Source organism: Protopterus annectens, chromosome 13.part0 (assembly GCF_019279795.1).
Source record: "Protopterus annectens isolate FY-2018-M chromosome 13.part0, PAN1.0, whole genome shotgun sequence".
In the NCBI taxonomy this organism is placed as follows: domain Eukaryota; kingdom Metazoa; phylum Chordata; order Ceratodontiformes; family Protopteridae; genus Protopterus; species Protopterus annectens.
Genome location: NC_056747.1, coordinates 590,346,245 through 590,367,599, shown reverse-complemented (window position 1 = coordinate 590,367,599; position 21,355 = coordinate 590,346,245). Strand labels below are relative to the sequence as shown.

The 21,355-nt window shown below is 43.3% G+C and overlaps 1 protein-coding gene across 1 annotated transcript in view; it reads left to right on the top strand.

The window, feature by feature from the left end:
• The window catches only part of PIMREG (PICALM interacting mitotic regulator), a 329,894-nt gene extending 309,695 nt beyond the window's left edge, over positions 1–20,199 (top strand). The window contains exon 5 of the mRNA XM_044054255.1: positions 19,363–20,199. Coding sequence (XP_043910190.1) covers positions 19,363–19,540 — 178 coding nt within the window. The 3' untranslated portion in view covers positions 19,541–20,199. The remainder of the gene's footprint in view (positions 1–19,362) is intronic.
• Positions 20,200–21,355: the final 1,156 nt, after the last annotated feature.

Genomic DNA, 21,355 nt, shown 5'->3' with positions numbered 1-21,355 from the left:
GCAGGGAAGGAGTCTGAGGCAGGTGCCGTGGAGATAACCGTGACACACTGCAGAAAGGGGTACCAGTGTTGACGCGGCCAGCCTGGAACAATCAAAATCATCCTTGGTTTGTCCTGTTTGATTTTTAGTAGTACTTTGGAGAGCAGAGGCAGGGGGGACATAGACTGGTAGGTTGTTCCAGCTGAAGGACAGAGCATCCACTTTCCAGGCTTGTTTGTGGGGAGTCCTTGTGCAAAATTTGTCCAATTGGTAGTTCGGGGGGGAGAGGCAAACGGGTCTATATCTGGGCTCCCCCATTTCCTTGTCAACATGTTGAAAATCCTTGGTTCCAGTTTCCACTCGTGTGGGTCCATGAGTTTTTTCTGCTTAGTCCGTCTGCCAGTGTATTTAATTTTCCTGGCAGGAATTGAGCTTGTAGGTGCACTTGGTAGCTCAAGGCTGTGTTCCACAATGCCATGGCTAGTCTGCAGAGGGGGTAAGAATGTGTACCCCCCTGCTTGTTTATGTACCACATAACAGTGGTGGTGTCTGTATAACTATTCAGATGGAATGTTATGGTGAGTACATAACTTTTTTTCCTTTACTATGCTTAAAAGCCTTTTTGTTTTTTTTTTTTTGGGTATATCTTTGTACTTTTGTATTTAATTGCTTCCCATTACGTGGCACCTGACATCTGGGGCAAGAAAAACTGATGTAATGGAGGTGGCTGCATGTTTTATACCCCTGCCGTCATGGAAAAAGGGACAGCAACCGACGCAGGACTCAAGACTTTGTTAATCAGGCCGACTGAGGGCTACCTGCAAGCAGATATCCAAAATGTAATGACTGCAACAGTGAATACACTCTAACATCTACATTTATGCTAAGTGTACACAACTGTACTTTTTACGTCATCATTGTGTTGTCTTTATGGCAAAAACTGACTGTCTGCTGAACCAAAGATCTGCATGCAGTTTTGTGTATTGCACAAATCTGTTCCTATCTGTGACGGTGAATGCACTTCTCTGTATCTCCTTCCAAACAACTGGCTGTCTGGGACAAAGGGTACTGTTTGAGTTTAGATGGTGAAAGGTGAATACCTTATATTTGCACTAGAGGGCTGGCCTTGTCTTCCACCTTTTAAAGAAGAGGAATAGCAGAACTCACAGTGTGTGTGTGTGTGTGTGTGTGTGTGTGTGTGTGTGTGTGTGTGTGTGTGTGTGTGTGTGTGTGTGTGTGTGTGTGTACTTGGAAACCAATTCTAGATCTCTCTCATACAAGCACTTTTCTGAAGGTGCCCACTTTTTGAACGTTTCCTCTTTTGCTTCCTCCGACTTGTATGGCGTCTCTAGATCTCAAGGATGCTTATCTCCATGGTCTGATCTATCCCCTTTTCATGAAGTTTTTGCTTTTCTCTACTTCCTGGCATTTCCAACAAAAAATTGGTCCTTTCCAGCTTCAGACGGATCACAGAGGGGCAAATACAGACGCCCAAGGGGCAGAGGTCAGTCAGAGGGCCCTTACAAACCTCGCCAATGGGATTCTGCTACCCAGAAAGGAGGAGAAGACAAACCCCAAGCTAGCAGAAGGCAGACACAATGACTCTATCCTCAACCTACCAATCAAATCTCTCCTGGCAACACCCTTGGGAGGAAAACTAGCATTTTTTGCAGACAACTGGCACATCATCACAAAAGACAAATGGGTTCTAAACATCGTCTCTCAAGGATACAGATTCCACTTTCATACCTTACCAAGGATCAAAGGAATGCCAAACCTGCCACCAAATCAATGGGCAGAGGCACAAAAACAAATTGCAGCTCATGAACATGAGATCCATTTAACAGGTACCTTCACAGGAGCAAGGACAAGGATTTTACTCAAGACTCTTCCTAGTTCCAAGAAAGGACAAAGCATGGAGACCCATTCTGGATCTTTCAATTCTGAACACCTATCTGCAAGTGCCAAAATTCAAGATGCTAACACTACAGCAGCTTCTTCACATGTTGGGCAAGAATGCTTGGCTAGTCACTTTGGACCTCAAGGAGGCATACCTGCATGTCCCTATCAGACAAAATTGCAGAAGATACCTCCGCTTCATTGCAGGTTCAATGCATTATCAATTTTCTGCACTGCTCTTTGGCTTATCTACTGCGCCCAGGGTCTTCACAAAATGCCTGGCACCAGTAATTGCATACTGCAGACAGAGGAATTCAAATATACCCATACCTGGACAACTGTCTTATTCAAGCAGAAAGCAAGGACATTCTTTTACAGCATCTGGCATTTGCCAAACACCTTCTAAGTTGCCCAGGGTACACAGTAAACGAAAAGAAATCAAAACTAGTGCCCTCACAAAACATAATATTCCTGGGTGCCAGCTTGAATACAACAGCCCAGATGGCTTATCGCATGCCAGATGAACAACGACAGCTGTTTCAATATTTCAAAATAATGGCAACAAAGACCCAACTCCCTGCAAGAAAAATTCTGCAGGCCTTGGGATTCATGGCATCTTGCATACTACTAATACCATTTGCAAAACTGCATATGAGGAAATTACAATGGTACCTGAAAAGTGTATGGACTCAGCACAGCCACAGCTTGGAAACAATGATTCCACTCATTCCCTGCCTTCAACAGGAGTTTCTATGGTGGGGACAGGCATGTCACCTCAACAAGGGTCAGCCTTTCACCTTACCCACAGCCAGGCAAACTATGACAAACGGATGCATCTGACACTGCCTGGGGAGCACACATGGCAGGACAGTGCATTCAGGGCAAATGGACTACAGATCAGAGACACCTGCATATCAATCAAAAAGAAATGCTAGCAGTGCAGAATGCCCTAACAGCTTTCAAGGACCTTCTGCACCCAGGACAGCTACTAAGGACAGACAACACCACAGTTATGTGGTACATAAACAAGCAAGGGGGCACACAGTCCTACCCTCTATGCAGGCAAGCAATGACCTTGTGGAACACTGCACTGTCTTACCAGGTTCAATTACAAGCACAATTCCTGCCAGGAAAGAAAAACTCATTGGCAGACGACCTAAGCAGAAACATCATGAATCCACACGAATGGAAACTAGATCCACAAGTATTTGCAATGATAGCTCAAAAATGGGGACGCCCAGACATAGATCTGTTTGCAAGCCCCCACAACCACCAACTTCAAAAATTTTGCACAAGGACCTTCCATCCACTAGCTTGGAAAGTGGACACCCTCTCATTCAGTTGGAAAACATTAACAGTGTATGCCTTCCCTCCACTGCCTCTTCTAGCAAAGGTACTGCTGAAAGTCAGATTAGAGAGGCCACAAATGATTCTCATTGCACCAGACTGGTCACGCCAACATTGGTATCCAATTTTAAGGAACATGGCCCAGGGCCCACCATGGATTTTGCCACAAATTCCTCACCTGCTCACCCAGTGAGACAATCTGATTCTACACAGCCAGCTCAAGACTTTAAACCTGGCTGCATGGCAAATTATCTAAACAACCAGCCAACACCTTTATCCAAAGCTGTTATGGATGTCATTCTGGAGGCCAGGAGGCCCAGCACCAGGAAAACCTATTCAGACAAATGGAAAAGATTTTGCGCCTGGAAGCAGGCTAAAGGCCTAAATCCCCTGGAGCCGAACATTCCTCAGATTCTACAATATTTAACTGAGATGTTACACAAAGGACTTTCCTTTTCATCTATTAAGATCCACGCCTCAGCAATTTCAGCCCATTACAGCACGGATCCTCCTTTATTTTCACATCCACTCCTAAGACAGTACCTCAGAGGGGCTAAGAACTTGGACCGCCAAGGAGAGCTCCAACACCTACTTGGGATCTCAACTTTGTCCTGGAAAAGCTTGCACTGCCACCCTTTGAACCAGCCTTTTCAACTGATTTAAAATTTCTTTCATGGAAAACTGCCCTACTACTAGCAATAACCTCAGCTAGAAGAGTCTCAGAGCTACAGGCACTAATGGCAGTGGAACCTTTCCTCATTTTTCATCAAGACAGAGTCTCTCTACGAACTAATCCTTCCTTTATGCCAAAGGTGGTATCCAGTGTGGCCCTAAACCAAACCATTCACTTGCCCACCTTCTTCCCAAATCCCCAAAACACAGGAGAAAGACTCCTGCACTCTTTGGACATTCACAGGCAAGTACGTTACTACTTGGATAAAACTAAGGCTTTCAGAAAAACTGACCAGCTCTTTGTAGCCTATGCTACAGGATCACAAGGAAAAGCTATCTCAAAACAGACAGTTTCTAAATGGATAGGACATTGCATACGTTTCTGCTACACACATCATGGGAAACCAGTACCTGCTAACATTAGGTCCCACTCTACCAGGGCTACAGCTACATCAGCAGCCTTTCTCAGGGGAGTGCCAACCAAGGATATTCTGGAAGCTGCTACTTGGAGTTCAGTGCACACCTTCACCAAACACTATCACTTACCTCTTTACTCTAAGACTAGAGCTGGTTTTTCCACTGCAGTTTTGCAGAGCCTATTAGCCCCTTCTAACCCTATTTGACTCCACCTCCCCTCCTTAGCTTTGGGATTCAACCCAAGTGTGATGACTGCAGCAGGGTAACACGATGAACGTAGTACAGTTTTGTACCTACCGTCAGATGCCTCTTATATACCCATGGCGCACTGACTTTGGAATTCGGGCCGACTGCAGGGACTGCCTGACGGCAGGATAACCCAAGTGTGATGACTGCAGCAGGGTGAACACTCGAACATCTACATTTATGGTAGGTACTAAACTGTACTTTTCCTTTTCCAAAGCATTTATGGGAAAAGCTATTTCTAATGTTTCTTTGGCCAGATGGATCACTCTTTGTATTTCACATGCCTACAAAGCAAAAGGTTTATCTCCTCCTGGTATTGTTAAGGCTCACTCTACCAGGTCCATGGCGACTTCTGCTGCTTTTTGGTTCAGGGTGCCTTTGGACGATATTTGTGCAGCAGCGACCTGGGTCAATTCACATACCTTCATTTCCCATTACAAATTAGATTGGATTTCGAGGGGTAGAGCATTCTTTGGCTCTGCGGTGCTCAGGAATATCCTTCCATAAGGGCCTACCAGGATCGGAGTAGCTGGGGACTCTGTCCCACAGGTTGCAGATAAAATGAAGTTAACTACTTCAGATAAAGAAGTTATGTACTCACCATAACGTTCCATCTGAGTAGTTATACTTCATTTTTCTGCAACATTCCCTCCCTCCGTCCCCCAGACCTTGTCCTGTCTTTTCAGGATTGGTTTATTAGGTTGAATTGCTTATGTTTTTAGTTGCAGCAAACTCGATATGAGGGAAGATGGGAGATGTAGGGCATTATGGGTAAAGGGAGGAGCTCAGCGCTTGGAGCAGATGCTAGAAAAAAAGTTGCCAGCTCTGATCCGATACAGATCCGTATACCCACAGGTTGCAGATAAAATTAAGTTAACTACTTCAGATGTAGAGGTATAGTCAAAAGAAGTTAGGGTGCTGGATGGAGGGTAACCAGGACTGCAACAGTGAATACACTCAAACATCTACATTTATGGTAAGTGTACACAACTGTACTATGTTCTTCGTTTTTCACTGTTGCAGTCATTACATTTGGGTAGATTCCCAAAGCTGTGGTTGGGAGGAGGAATTTAGATAGCATTAGGGCCAGCTATAAGGCCCTGCAAGACTGCAGTGGCAAAGCCAGCTCTGGATTTAGAGAAAATTGGCAAATGATAATGCTTGGTGAAAGTATGTACAGAACTCCAGGTAGCCGCTTCTAGGATGTCCCTGGTAGGGACGCCTCTGAGAGGCTGTAGAGGTAGATGCAGCCCTAGTGGAGTGAGGTCCAATCCCTGAGGGATAGGTTAAGCAGAAATTAATGCAATGGCTTATCAATTCAGAAATGGTTTGCTTTGAAATAACCTTCCCCTCTGCCCCTGCAGCAAATGCCACCAGCAGTTCAGATTTCCTTTGAGGTTTAGTCCTAAGTAGAATCTAAGTTGTCTGTGCACATCTAAGGAATGCACTATCCGTTCCCCTTTATTCTGTGGATTGGAAAAGAAGGTTGGCAAATGAATGGACTGATTAAGAGCCACACTGGATACCAACTTGGGCATGAAGGATGGATTGGTTCTGAGGGGCACCCTGTCCGCATGAAAGATGATGAAAGGCTCCACTGCCATAAGAGCCTGTAATTCAGGTACCCTTCTAGCCGAAGTGATTGCTAAAAGAAAAGCTGTTTTCCAAGAAAGAAATTTTAAGTCTGCTGTAGCAGCTGGCTTGAAAGGAGGTAGTGAGTTTCTCCAAGACAAAGTTAAGGTCCCAGGCTGGGGTTGGAGCTCTCCTGGGTGGTCTCAAATTTTTGGCCCCTCTGAGGAACTGCTTGAGCAATGGATGAGAGAAGAGGGGAGGTTCTGTGTTATAATGAGCTGAAATTGCTGAGGCGTGGATTTTAATGGAAGAAAAAGACAGTCCCTTGTGAAGCATCTCAGTTAAGTATTGTAAAATCTGAGGTAAATTGGGCGCTGCTGTGCTCATCCCTTGAGACTGGTTCCAGGCACAGAATCTTTGCCATTTTTCAGCATTTAGCCCTCTTGTCTCTAAATGATATATCCATCACAGGTTTGCTGAGATGAGTAAAAAGGGAGATTAAGTAATTAGCCAGGCTGCAAGGTTCAGTGTTAGAAGCTGAGGCTGCAGAATCTGTTTCTCCTGCTGAAACAGCAGGGAAGGAGTCTGAGGCAGGTGCCATGGAGATAACCGTGACACACTGCAGAAGGGGGGTACCAGTGTTGACTCTGCCAGCCTGGAACAATCAAAATCATCCTTAGTTTGTCCTGTTTGATTTTTAGTAGTACTTTGGAGAGCAGAGGCAGGGGGGGCATAGACTGGTAGGTTTTTCCAGCTGAAGGACAGAGCATCCACTTTCCAGTCTTGTTTGTGGGGAGTCCTTGTGCAAAATTTGTCCAATTGGTAGTTCTGGGGAGAGGCAAACGGGTCTATATCTGGGCTCCCCCATTTGCTTGTCAACATGTTGAAAATCCTTGGTTCCAGTTTCCACTCGTGTGGGTCCATGAGTTTTTTCTGCTTAGTCCGTCTGCCAGTGTATTTAATTTTCCTGGCAGGAATTGAGCTTGTAGGTGCACTTGGTAGCTCAAGGCTGTGTTCCACAATGCCATGGCTAGTCTGCAGAGGGGGTAAGAATGTGTACCCCCTGCTTGTTTATGTACCACATAACAGTGGTGGTGTCTGTATAACTATTCAGATGGAATGTTATGGTGAGTACATAACTTTTATTCCTTTACTATGCTTAAAAGCCTTTTTGGTGCATTTGCTTTTTTTTTTTTTTTTTTTTTTTTTTTTTGGGAGGTATATCTTTGTACTTTTGTATTTAATTGCTTCCCATTAAGGGACACCTGAAATCTGGGGCAAGAAAAACTGATGTAATGGAGTCGGCTGCATGTTTTATACCCCTGACGTCATGGAAGAAGGGACAGCAACCGACGCAGGACTCAAGACTTTGTTAATCAGGCCGACTGAGGGCTACCTGCAAGCAGATGTCCAAAATGTAATGACTGCAACAGTAAATACACTCGAACATCTACATTTATGCTAAGTGTACACAACTGTACTTTCTCAGAAAACAGGGTACTTGGAAACCAATTCTAGAGCTCTCTCATACAAGCACTTTTCTGAAGGTGCCCACTTTTTGAATGTTTCCTCTTTTGCTTCCTCCGACTTGTATGGCGTCTCTAGATCTCAAGGATGCTTATCTCCATGGTCTGATCTATCCCCTTTTCATGAAGTTATTGCTTTTCTCTGCTTCCTTGCATTTTTCAGTTCTCTACTTTTCCCTTTGATCTTTCTAGTGCTCCAAGAGTATTCACCAAATGCCTTTCTTCTGATTGCTTTTTGCAAGCTTCAGTGGATCCAAGCATTTTTCTTACTTTGACAACCTGCTGTTTCAGGCCTCCTCTCCAGAGATACTGTTGCAAAATCTTCATTTTGCCATTTCCCCTTTTTCGGAGCCTGGAGTTTACAATAAACTTCAAAAAGTCTTCTCTGACTCTTTCTCAGGATCATGCTTTTCTAGGCTGCAGAATTCAAACTGTTGCTATGCTGTCACCTGCCTCCTCCCAAGGCCTTAACTCTCATTTCCTTCTTTCAAACTCTCCCTCCTCTGGTCTGCATTACAGCAAAGGAGTTTCTCAGAGCTGTGAGTTTTATGGTACCTACCATCTCTATGCTCCCTCTGGCCAACCTCCACATGAGAAAGTTTCAGTTTGGCTTCAACATGTACATCCCTTATACTTTGTAGTTTCTCTTCTTTGTCTCAAGAAGAAACTTCTGTGGTGGATCCAGCAGTTGTCTCTAAATCCAGGGATGTTCTTCTATTCATTTGTATGCAGTATTCTTTACATGAGGGAGTTGCCTGCAAAGGCGACAACCCAACGTCAGCAAGTATATCAAATTCTTTTGCTACCTTAGGGTGCATGGTAGGTCTGACGTAGGCCACTATCAGGCATCTGCCATAAGAGACGTACACATGCACCATCCGCAGAACTTATTTGTTGCCATTTGGATAGCAAGTCCCAGACGGCGCTCTGCTACCGGAATAGTTTTCTTCTATAAAGATAAGTGCCCCGTTGGGGGAACTTTTGTCTTTTACTGTTGTCTTATTTTTGAATGAGGTTAAGGTCATCCAGGAAAGGGAAGTCTGACTGTGGAAGACAGATTCCACATAAGGATAGTCATTCCCAGTGCCTTTTCTGTCTTGGTCCCCAACACAACCATGAAAACTGTTCAGTTTGTCAGTCTTTTCTGCCTAAGACCCTCCGAAGTTGGTTATTGTCTCTTGCTGTCTAGTTGGGATTAAGCTTTTAGCTAAGAGCGCTATGGCAAGTTCCTCGGACCCAACGACAGAGCCTGTTAAATGTAAGGCCAAAAAACCAAAGCCTGAAGCTGTGCCTCTCGATATTTTCCTGCAGCACATGAAAGCACGGATACACTCTGTCACGGCTCTGGATCCTCAGGCTGAGCCCGTCTTGCAGGTGGATGTCTTGGTACCAGATGTATGCAGCACACGTCCAGCCAGGCAACACAGACATTGATTCCTGATGAGTAGAGGAGCCCAGGTTTATCTTGTCTGAAGCCCCCAGAGGAATTACCCAGATCGTGGTTAGAGAGGATGTTGATTTGGACCTGGTCGAATGTAAGCTTATGTCCAACCCTCCTCCTTTGCATAGGATGGATACCCCTGTTAAGAATAAACAAAAAAACTAAATATATCTCTCCACATCCAGACCCTCAGAAGGAATGGCAGAATTTCACACACGACCTTAAGGCCTTCATGGTAATAAGGCCTTCCTCAAGTCTGCCAGCTTCCTCTCGTGCCTGGCCTACCTACCCTCAGAAACGACCCAGGCCTCAAGACACTTCAGAGGAAGATTCCTCAGCTGAAGAGGACAGTGATTCACCGGACTACTCATTCCAAAGCCCCTAACCCTTAGACTCTTCTCCTGAAGATTCGAATGGAACAGAATCTCCAATGGAGGAAATTTCCTTTGGGGAGACCATTTCTAGGATGCGCAATCATTTTAAGTGGGACAGTACAGAGATGCCCGAGGTCCAAAAGCACTATTATGACCTTCTCAAAGTACAGTCCCCTAGCCCTTCTGCCATTCCTCCAGTTATTCCAGCCTTTTAAGATGTCGTTGCACCCATTTCCACTCATCCTGACAGCTCCGAAAAAGCAGCCGGACAGGTACTACAAAAGTACCTAAGGACTGCATTTTCCTTTTCAAGGCTCCTGTGGCAGACCCCTCTGATTTCAGTAGCCTCTGATAAGGCCTCCAGGTCACTTCCTTCTACTTCCCTCCTCCCTTTGGACAAGTATAGTGGACAGTTGGAGAGGATGGGCAAGAAAATTTATACTTCAACCACCTTAGCGTTCAGATCACTGAACTTACCAGACCCATATGACCAAGTACAATCCAGAACTCCTCTCAGATTTCCAAGCTAGTGTCAGATATGCCAGACTCTGAGAACAAAGCCTTGGCATCCTCCTATCAGATAGCCAGGCATTCATTTAAATGCAGCTGCAATGCTGTAAAGGCCACCTCACAAGCTGCAGCTTCTTCCTCTGCCCTAAGAAGATTTGCCTGGCTAAGGCTTCATCCCCTCCCTGAGGACATAAAAGCAAAACTAATAGGTGCGCCCTTGGACATTCCCCCTGTTTTTGGTAAAGCTTACACAAAATTATTCAAATCCCTACAAAAGAGCAAGGGACTAAAAGACCTTAAACACATTTTGGTCTCCCATGTGCCTAAATTTCACAGGAATTATCTCGCAAAAACAGGTCTTTGTACGCAGGCAACCCCCCCCAAACAAAAACTCAAAAAGAGTCCAAGAAAATTAACCAGTTTTCCTCGGCATCATCTTCCCAGCTCACTAAGCAGCCCTTTTCTTATAGAATAGGCTCTTCCTCATGACTCCTCTGGCAATCTGGACACCCTTTCCTCTTCCTGCACCTTACCCTTCCTTCCTGGGAACTCATCAATCAATACTCCTGGGCCCTAAACATCATAAAGAGGGGATACATCATGGTCTGGCACACTGTGCCCCCTTCTGTGATATCCTCCAAAGGAACAGGAACCCCTCTTTTCCCTCAGTTCTGCAAAACCTCATTCTAAGCCTTTTAGTTTAAGCACTTGGGCTTCAGGCCAGTTGTTGTTTTAAGCACTTGGGCTTCAGGCCAGTTATTTTACATTAAAAGGGTTCGTGGTCTGCACTCTTGTGGGAGGAGAGGCTGGACTCTGCCCTTCTGAGCTGGGAATTTCTGGTTACAGGCTTATAGTGCCTGCATATTTGAACTGTTTCTTACTGAAATTGGTACACCTTGTTTGCTGTAGCATAGACTAGATCCAGGCCTGCTGAATTGAGCTTTATTTGTATGCTTGTTGTTTGCTTGTTATTTCCCTGAAAAGCTAATTCCACCTAAAACACGGCTTTTCAGTGCTTCTGTGGATCCCTAGTGATATCTGCATTGCTTACTGTACTTATTTCCTTGTTTCACTTGAAAGAAAGTTACTGTTTGTCATTTTTGCATTTGTTACCTGTAACACATTGCATTTAAGTTACCTGGCACTTGCTCACTAAAGCAATTATATAAGTCAGCACTAAAATATTAAAAGCACTACACCCTCACAAACTCCCCTTGAGTACCTTGTTCCCCATTGGCCCTTTTTTTCAATTATAAAGGAATTCCCAATACTATTCTAGCATGTCCAAAGGTCAGTTGTCAATCTCCTCTCCGGTCCAGCTGGTGAATCTGGGAATCTTGAGGCAATGTTACAACTGCCTCATCTACACAGACAACCCTCTCCTCCTCCCAACAAATTCCAACACATGTGAGAGATGCAACCATATAGCCATACTGGAGGCTAAGCTCTCTCAACTCAGTACTGGCGAAACCAGTCAGGAGGAGAAGGAAACCACACTCACTACAATTCCAGTCTCACATAGACCTACCACGACAGCAAACCAAACACACAAACACACACAAACATACTCAGAGGCTCTAAATAAAAATCTGCCTAAGCAGCAGAGACCTCCAAAGCAGACACCCAAGCAACCGCTACCCCAAAACAAAACACGTGCAACACATAGCTCACAAAGCCAGTGTGCCGAACAGTCACAGCCCTTAAGGCTAAACAACACACCTGATGCACTTTTAATAGGTGGCTCTATCGTCAGGCACACTGGCGTCCCTCACCAGTGTGAACAAGGAGAAGGTCACGGTGAGCTACCTGTCGGGCGCTAGGATCCGCCACATAACACAAGCACTCAGGTCACTCCAAGGCAAGTACAAATATGACTCTGTCATTGTCCATGCTGGTGTGAATGACCTGAGATGTACCTCCCTGGACTACATGAAAAGAGACATAGAGGAGCTCTCTGAGCATGTAGCCCAGGCCGGTATGACCCTGACCTTGAGTAGCATCTTACCCTCACCAAGAATGATGCCACAATATGAAGACAAGATGATCAATTTCAACAATTGGCTAAGTATTGGTGTCATTCAAAGGGGATCCAATGCCTGTCAGCCTGGGATGACATGCTCGACAAGCCACAATGCTTCGCTAGGGATGGCTTGCACCTGTCACCCTGGGCTTTTGGATATTGGCAAAGGCTCTTGCTACCGCCATAGTGCCTTTTTTAGGCAAGGCTCAAAAGACAAACCCACCTCCATAGGTATCACAAGGGATAAGAAACTAAGAGTAATGCTACTCAACGCCAGAAGTCTAAACCTCAAGATGCACGCACTCGAAACTCTCCTTAGCATGGAGAACATAGATATCTGTGCAGTAACAGAAACCTGGTTCAAGGCTCCCAAGAGCACCCCAGCACTACCAGGTTATACCTCATACCATGCTTTTCGGCCCCAAAACTTGGACCGAACTACAAAAGGAGGGGGAGTATCAATATTCGTCAAAGATACCCACACCTCCAGGTTGGTGACACAGCACGAAGCATCAGAGACTCTCCATGTGTACCTAACAGTGGGTAAAACTGCCTTCCAGTTTATAGCCTGCTACAGACCACCCTCCCAAACCCAGGAACCCCACTCGGCCTTCCTGAGAACACTGGAAAATATGAAGGGGTCTCCAAACACCATTATGTTGGGCGACTTCAACTACCCAAACATAGACTGGGAGCATTACTCTAGCTCCAACAACCTAGCCCAAAGGTTCCTGGAATTTATAAACTCAAATGCTATGGAACAACTTGTTACCACTCCCACAAGAGGGGAAAACATACTGGACCTGATCATCACCAACATGGGGACTCTATGCTCCAGACCAGAAGTGTATCCCTCACTGGTAAGATCAGACCATAAACTAATCTCACTGGATATTCACATCCCGACTCCACCCCCTGCCCTGAAAACCACAGTGAAACCCTTCTCTAAAGCAAATTTCACACTCCTCAAAACCGAGGTGGAATCCTTCAAAGCCCCTGGGCCTGTGGAAAATACGGCCCAGACTGCAGAATCCTTTATAAACGCATTCTATGAACACCTTCAGGAATGCATGGATCATGCAATCCCAAATAAAACCAAGGCCCAATCCTCCAAAGGCAGACGTCCTGTCTGGTGGACCCCAGCCATAAACAAACTATACAATAGATGGAGGAAGCTACTACATGATGGAGCAAAATCCCAAAACCGGAAGGCATCTCTGATTAGTATTAGCAAAAAAACTACGGGCACTCATAAAATCGTCTAAGGCCAGCTTCGAGAGAAAAATTGCACAGGACACTATGGATAATCACAAGGCTTTCTTTAGTTATGTTAGGAACCTGGGTGAGAATTCCCAGATATGCTCAGAATTGGTCCAAAATGACAAAAAATACACCGAACCCACAGACATTGCCAACATCCTAGCTGACAGGTTCAGCGCAAACTTCTCCACCCCTCCCCACCAAAAGGGCAAATATCTATCCCAGCAGAGTGCTGCCCCCCCTGACATCTCAGATGCTCAGGTAAGAGCTGCCCTCTCCAAAGCAAAAACACAGCATCAATGGGACCAGAAGGTGTCCCGGCTGCCCCTACATGAACTCCAATAAGAGCTAAACCCAAACATAAAACTACTGTTCAATCTCAGCCTTACTACAGGATATGTACCCAAAGAGTGGTGTACAACAACAGTGGTCCCTCTCCACAAAGGTGGTGCCTCAACGGATCCTGGAAACTATCGCCCTTAAGCCTGACTAGCTTGGTCTGCAAAGCTATGGAAAGGATCATCATGGACCTCATAAATAAAGATATTGGGGACCTACAGACACTGGATCCTACCCAGTTCGGCTTTAAGGGCAGATCCTGCCTCTTAAACCTGGTTGATTTCTTTGAAAGAGTCACCAAGGCCATTGACGAGGGGAAGGTGGTCCACACAGCCTACCTGGACCTCGCAAAAGCCATCGATACAATACCCCACTCGGGCATTATAGATAAGCTCACCAGCTTAAATATAAACCCCTATGTCACTAGATGGGTTGCAAACTGGCTCAAGGACAGAACCCACATGGTTAGAATTGCTGAAGCCATGTCAGACTCCAAACCAGTTACAAGTGGCGTCCCACAAGGCTCAGTCCTGGGACCTCTCTTGTTCGGTATATATTTCTCGGAGGTACAGGCCAACACGGAAGGACTGTGGCTGACCAAGTAAGCAGATGACTGCAAACTGGGCGCCATAATCGACTCTCCAGCCGTCACAAGCATCCTCTAAAAGGGCCTCATAGAAACAGACAACTGTTGCCAGAGCCATGGCCTCAAGCTAAACGCCAAAAAGTGTATACTCATCCCCTTTGGCAAAAACAAAGTGCCCACAAATTACCACATAGGTGGTAATCCATTAAGTACAGAAGAAGTAATTGGGGACCTGGGGACCCAAGTTGATAGCAATCTCTCATTTGACAACCACGTGGCCAAAGTGGTTAGAAAAACATTTTATATAGCCCACCTAATCATGAAGGGATTCACATCTAGATCAGGGAGGTCATCATGCCTCTTTACTCATCCCTCATCAGGCCCATAATTGAGTACAATGCCCCTTTTGGGATGTACCTTACCAGACACCTGCAGCAACTGGAAAGACCTCAAAAGTACCTCACCAAGAGGATCAAAGGGCTCAAACAGATGCCATATGCTGCCCGGTTAAAGAAACTCCAGCTCTACTCAGTGGTATACCGCCTGCTCAGAGGCGATCTGTGCCTGACGTATAAAGCCATGTCCAACCCGGAATTAATGGACATGCTGCACCTCAGAAAATCCAAATCCCATCGAGCTACGCGCTCGAGAGACTTGAACCTCAGCACTGAAATAAATAGGACATGCTGGAGGGACAGATTCATAACCCAGAGGGTTCCCTTCACTCTGGAATAAAATTCCAGTCCAGGTTAGACAGAGTCCCTCATTGACCCCCTTCAAGAGGAATCTTGATGAGTGGATGGGAGATCGTAGGTTTACCCCGGGTATCACTTCTGTCACTGTTAAACAGAGGCACAGTATACTAACCTCGAAAAAGGGCATAGCAAAATCAATTTAAAATGGGTGGCGAAAGCCAAACACACTCTGGCTAGGCTTATAAATGCCCTAGGGCAGATAGCCTAGTATGAACCTATGACAGGGCACATTCCAACCCTTGCCTCCAGCTCAAGAGGGAAAAGGCTTTTATTCACACTTATTCCTGGTTCCAAGGAAGGAAGGTCCTTGGAAAACCATCTTAGACCTCTCCTATCTCAACGACTTTCTAAAAGTTCCCTCCTTCAAAATGCTTACTCTCCAAACACACTTCCCTCTCCTCCGCCCTTTTCAAGCCTTCATGGTGGCGCTCTCATAACCTGGATCCACTTACTGTGGATGTTCCTTTGTTTCTTTATTTCTGTAAATTGCTCTATTGGGCCCAGTTAACTGCTATTTCTGCTTGTCTGCCTTTATCTCCTCCTTTAGCTTCTAGATTTGAAGCCAAAAAATTTCTTAAAGGTGTCCTTCATTTTAGGCCTCCAAGGAAGCCTACCCCCCCACCCCCGGGATCTTAATTTTGTTTTGAAGAAGCTGACTCCGGCTCCTTTTGAGCCTGCTGCTTCAGCTTCCTTGGAACATTGTTGTTGGAAGACTATTCTTTTGTTGGCTCTTACTTCTGCCAGTCGGGTGTCTGAGCTTCAAGCCCTTATGACTTGTCTTCCTTTTTTTGGTGCTTCATAAGGACAGGGCGTTTCTGCATACTAATCCTTTTTTTTTTTATGCCCAACGTGGTTTAATGAGCTGTCATTTAATCAGTCTATTCATTTGCTACTTTTTTCCCCTCTCGGCAACCTGCCAGTGAGATCGTGCTGCATACTTGGGGTGTGTGTAGACAGCTCAGATTTTATTTGGCTAACAGAGTCCATTAGAAAATCTGATCAGTTTGTTTCTTTTCATCTTGGGTCCCTAGGTTTAGCTGTATCCAAATAAACTGTTTCTTGGATCTCAAAGGCTATTTCTTTTTGTTATACTTTTCATGGTAAGATCCTTCCTTCTTCTCTTAACGACTCAATCTTCTGGAGCTGTGGCTTCTTCTGATGCTTTTTTCAAAGGGTTGGATAGTGACACTATTTTTGAAACGGCTACCTAGACTTCTGTGCATACTTTGCTAAGCACTAAGTTGGATGAAATCTCCAGAGCTAGAACTGGCTTTGTTAGGGCAATCCTTCATGGCTTCCTTAAGGGCTCTGCTGGTCCTGCCTTCTCCCAAGTTTCCTCTTGAGCTTTGGCAATCTCCCAGATGTAAGGAGTACTGCAACCAGTGAATGGAAGGACATAGTACAGATGTGTAAAATGCTCCCATAAGAGTAGATGTCCTTTCCTTCACTGTTGCAGTATTCACTGCCTCCTCCCCATTGTTCATTTCTCTCCTGGATGTACTGGTTACCTATTGATTTTCCTTAGACTGGCATTCCTACTGGGGCTATCAGTTCTGAGGATGGTATATCTGGATGTCATCTTTATGCCCTACACTACGTGAGGAGCATACATGTGATGTACGGCATACCTTAAAGCAACAGGAGTCTTTTGTATGCTGCTCACACATCAGGCTACCCGAGGCAGGGAATCCCAGATGTAAGGAATACTGCAGCAGTGAAGGAAAGGAAATCTACTGTTATGATAAGATTTTACACAACTGTACTTTCTGAAGGCGGTATGGGCATCCTCAAAACTCATTTAAAGGTACAGATCTGCAGTCATACAACTGCATCCATATCTGCTGACTTCACAAGATCCAAACAGTGAAAGTTTTAAAACATGAGAACAAATCTAAGATTACTTCCCTGCTTAGTTTAGCAGGAGCATATCTGTGTCAAGTTCAAGTGGGAATTGGAATCGAACAGGAAGTGGGCCAAAATCCAGCAGCAACCGAATGTGCCAAAAAAAACAAAACAAAAGAAAGAATATAAGGTGAAGGATCAGTTAAAAAAATTAAAAAATGTGGAAAAGGTATAAAAATAGTTGCAAGTACAGAAAACTCCTGGAACGACCTCATATCAATCAGGATCTGACACAGGAATGGTTAAGGACAGGTGAACTTAAACCAAAAGACGAAAGGTTAATATTGGCAGCCCAGGACAGTGGAGTATGTGCACGATGGTTTACAAAGTCCATTGAACATGTTGGAGAAACAGAAAATGTAGGTTTTGTAAAACTTAATTGGAAATGGTCGCACATCTTGTTTGCAGGGTGTGATACACTGGTGGCAAAGGGCCTGTATACTGAAAGGCATAATAATGTAGCAAGACTGTTGCACTGGGGATTGTGCAAACATTACACTATTGAAGTACCTGAGAAGCACTGGAAGCATGAGCCACAAAACATTATAGAAAATGAAGTTTATATTACATGGGTTCTCCCATTACCAACAGCTGAAAAACAAGCTCGAGTAAACCAGATATAGCAGTCCATGAAAAGAAGACAAAAAGGAGTATGGATCATTGAAATATCTACACCCAGTGATTACAGTGTCTTGTATACTAAGAGACAAAGTCATAAAATACCAAGATCTGCAGGCAGAAATGAGGACCGTTTGAAAGAAGGATACCCAGACAGTTCCCGTAGTAGTAGCATCAAAGGGTCTAATAAAAGGAATTTAGTTGTATTTAGATACGTTACCGATACATGTAACTCTGGATGAATTGCAGGAGTCAATTCTGGGCACATTGCAGGTGCTGCAAAGAGTACTTTTGGCTAACATCAAAGATTGATAAAGTACTGATTTCATGAACTTTAATCGTACTTTGACTTGAGAATCATTCCCGTCATGGTATTAGAAACCCAAATACTTGGAGAAATTAAAGCATAAAACCTAACTTAAAAACGCGCAATGCTAGAAAGTACATTGCTTCGACTTTCCTCCTTCCAACTGTTTCCTATGCAGTCATTATTTTCAAGCAACACAGAGCAATCTCCTGGAGTAATACTACAGAAAGTAGCCACATTTGCTGTTAATGTATCTCACTATTGTCTAGTACTACAGCAAGTTATGCTGACTATAGTTGCCTCATTCCCTGATTTTGTCTCAAGTATTGTCCACATTGTACCCTTATTCTCAAATGAGAAAAATGCCCTAGCATGACTGTCATCCTTTAATATTACCCATCTAGTGCACCACTTCACTCAGTAGATAAAACTAAATCAAACAACTTTGTTGGCTGCTCCTTCTGTTCCTCAAATTGGGAACGTCATCCCCTTTGCCCTTAAATACCTCAGGTGAAATATTTCAAGTCTCAATTAAAGCATCACCTAATGAATAAATGACTGTTTCTACTCATGTCATGGCTAGACAAACATTCCTATCCATGCACAGTGTATTAAAAGGTATGCTATTCCTTCACCTTATCTAAGGACACATATATACAGTCTTTCTCTAACACCCTTTCTGTCTAAACCACTTCCTGCTATTCTCACATTCCCCACTTATTTTTGTTACACCTTGCTGTTCCCCTTCAACATCTTCAAGCTCACTACCTTGAATTTTCTCTTCCTTTCATCCCTTTCACATTGTATCACATCCTATCTGCATCTCCGTTTACCCACCCTCACGCCATACACTGGCACCTTGCACAGCCTCTGTTCATGAAAATATTTCTATGTGCTCATACTCAACCTTCACCAAACTTCTCACTTATCTCCTTACCTATTTCAACCTCTACCTTATTATCCAGTGCATGATCTAACAACTTTCTGTACTGGCACTTCCTCCTATTTCCTCTGTTTCCTGTAACTGGTTTTCTTATCTTTATTTTGTTCCTCAAACCTCGCTTTTTAAAAGCTTGCTTTCTTCTTTCCACTTTCATTGCTTTAAACTATTGTTCTATTTATATATTGAATTTTAAATTTTTAAAATTTCCTAGTCATTTTAATTTTTCCTATCTGCTTTTTGTTCCTTTCGTACACTTACTTTCTCCCTGAGCCTATGCTGAAAAGGGGCAACTTAAGTCGAGATAGACAACAAATGTTAATGAATAAATAAAATATCTTCCATTGCAGGAAATATCCTTACTGGTAGCTCATGCTGATCTTATAATCACAGGGATCACAGGGATATAGTTAGTGCATGTACCTTCGAGTGCAAGATAATGTCAGTAAACCTTGCCAAGGGGTGACTGGTGAGAAGGGTGAAATCCACCACAGAAAGCTTCAAGGAAGTAAGAATGCAACTGTTACATGTGATAAATACTTATTTCCGTACAAAATGTAAAATCTGGAATCCTTGTAATGTTTGATTTTTGTTACCTTAAGTAGCTTTCTCTAATATGTGTAATTTTTTTTGCTCTTTATTTTTCCTCCAGGGAGCAGGCAATCGCTAACTATCATCATTTAATGACCAGAAACTTGCAGTCTGCGACACAGTATCGAAAAGTTTGCAGATTGACACTAAGGCGAAGTACAAGGAAAATCCAAAAAGCTGTCCACACCTGGACTAACAAGAAGTTAATCGGCCTTATTGGTACTAACACTGATTACTAACTGTGTAACGCATATCAAACTGTAGTGTTTGGACATTCTGTTTCAGTTGTCAATATAGTATGTGAAACGACTTGGAAATATGAAGGACGACTTCAGTTTTGTGAAGGAAAAGAGCGAATGTTTAAAATAACTGTTGAACTTCACATTTTTGCTAATGGTGAAAAGTAAATGGTGAGATTATTTTTAAAGGTGAATGTCCTGTATTTTATTTACTTTTTTTCTCCATTTTTAAAGACTGATTATTTCTTTCACGTAATGCAGTTAGTTGACTCTTAAAAGCACTGAAATAGTTGGCTGCTTAGCTGTTTACTACATTGCCATGTGGTGTGACCTCTGCTCTGGCAATATTCATGTGTGCTACACATGACCAGCTAAATGATATGTTAAGTGCTAAAATAATATTTACAAAAACTGAAATATCATTTAATACTTGTTTTGTTTTTGTAATATTTGTACACTTGTCTACCTTTCCCATATGTAATGTATTTCTTTTTCACTTGAGAAGGTTTCATAGTCCTTGTGAAACTATTTCAGACTTGTTCATAGGAAGGTGCAGCTTTCACACCTGAGCTGTTACTGTTTTGGGCAATGGCATCATTGCTTCCCCCCCCACCCCAAACCATACCCCAAAAAATTGAATTGCAGCTGCTGTCAGTGTGTGTGTGTATATGTATATGTGTGTATATATATATATATATATATATATATATATATATATATATATATATATATATGTGTGTGTGTGTGTGTGTGTGTGTGTGTGTGTGTGTGTGTACGTATGAATGTGAGATACATATGTATGTATATATTTTTTTACATTGAGCTTTTCTTGCCAAAGTTGCATAACAGTTCCTTTTCTGTGCTCTGAATTCATTAAAAAGTCTAATCACAAGGTGAGCTACCTTTATTTTCCAATGCTCATCCTATGGTGTTTCCACTATTCATATAGTCAAAGCTGCCAGTAATGTTCGGTGATAGAGAACCTGTACAGATTGCTAGGAGCCTTTGCTCTGTGCTTTTGTGCGCTAGAGTTGTGTGATTTCTAATGAACCCGCATTTCTGCTTGTAATCAACATTTTCAAAGCCTTGCCTGCAAAATCATCACTGTGCTTAGTTGTTTCCATTAATCTCTACATTGTATTATGGGATCACTGAGCACAGATTAATTTGCTCACTTAATCTAGCTTTAATAGAACCACAGGTATCGCAGTTCATATTTATATTTTTTCCCTGGTGTGAGAAGATACAGTTGTCGCAAGTGATGAGATATTTTAGATTTGTGCCAGTTTTATGCCGTATAGTTTAATCCAGCTATTAAGTTAGCCTAGTTGGTTCTGTAATTAACACATTGGCATGTTTGGAGTAGTTGTAGCACATGGTCCTAAATGGAGATGTATATTTGGCCCTATATGAGAAGGTGCATCTGAGATTTTATATATATATATATATATATATATATATATATATATATATATATATATATATCTATATACATATATACATATCTATATATATATCTATATATATATATCTATATCTATATATATATATATGCGCTTTATTATTATGGAATGCAGTGCTACGTGTGAAGACAGAATCGGACTTAACTGATGTGCATAATAGACCTTGCCAGCTAATAATCATGTTTTGCTATCTGATTTTGTCGTCTTCCTGTAAGATCCTCTGGAACAAAAATCTATCCAGGATATGACTGTAATATGACTTGAGTTTTCTTCATGCTGTTACATTTTTTTCCCTTTTACTTATCACATCTGCCAGTAAATTTACTGGATGTTCTTAGTGTTTCACTGTTGC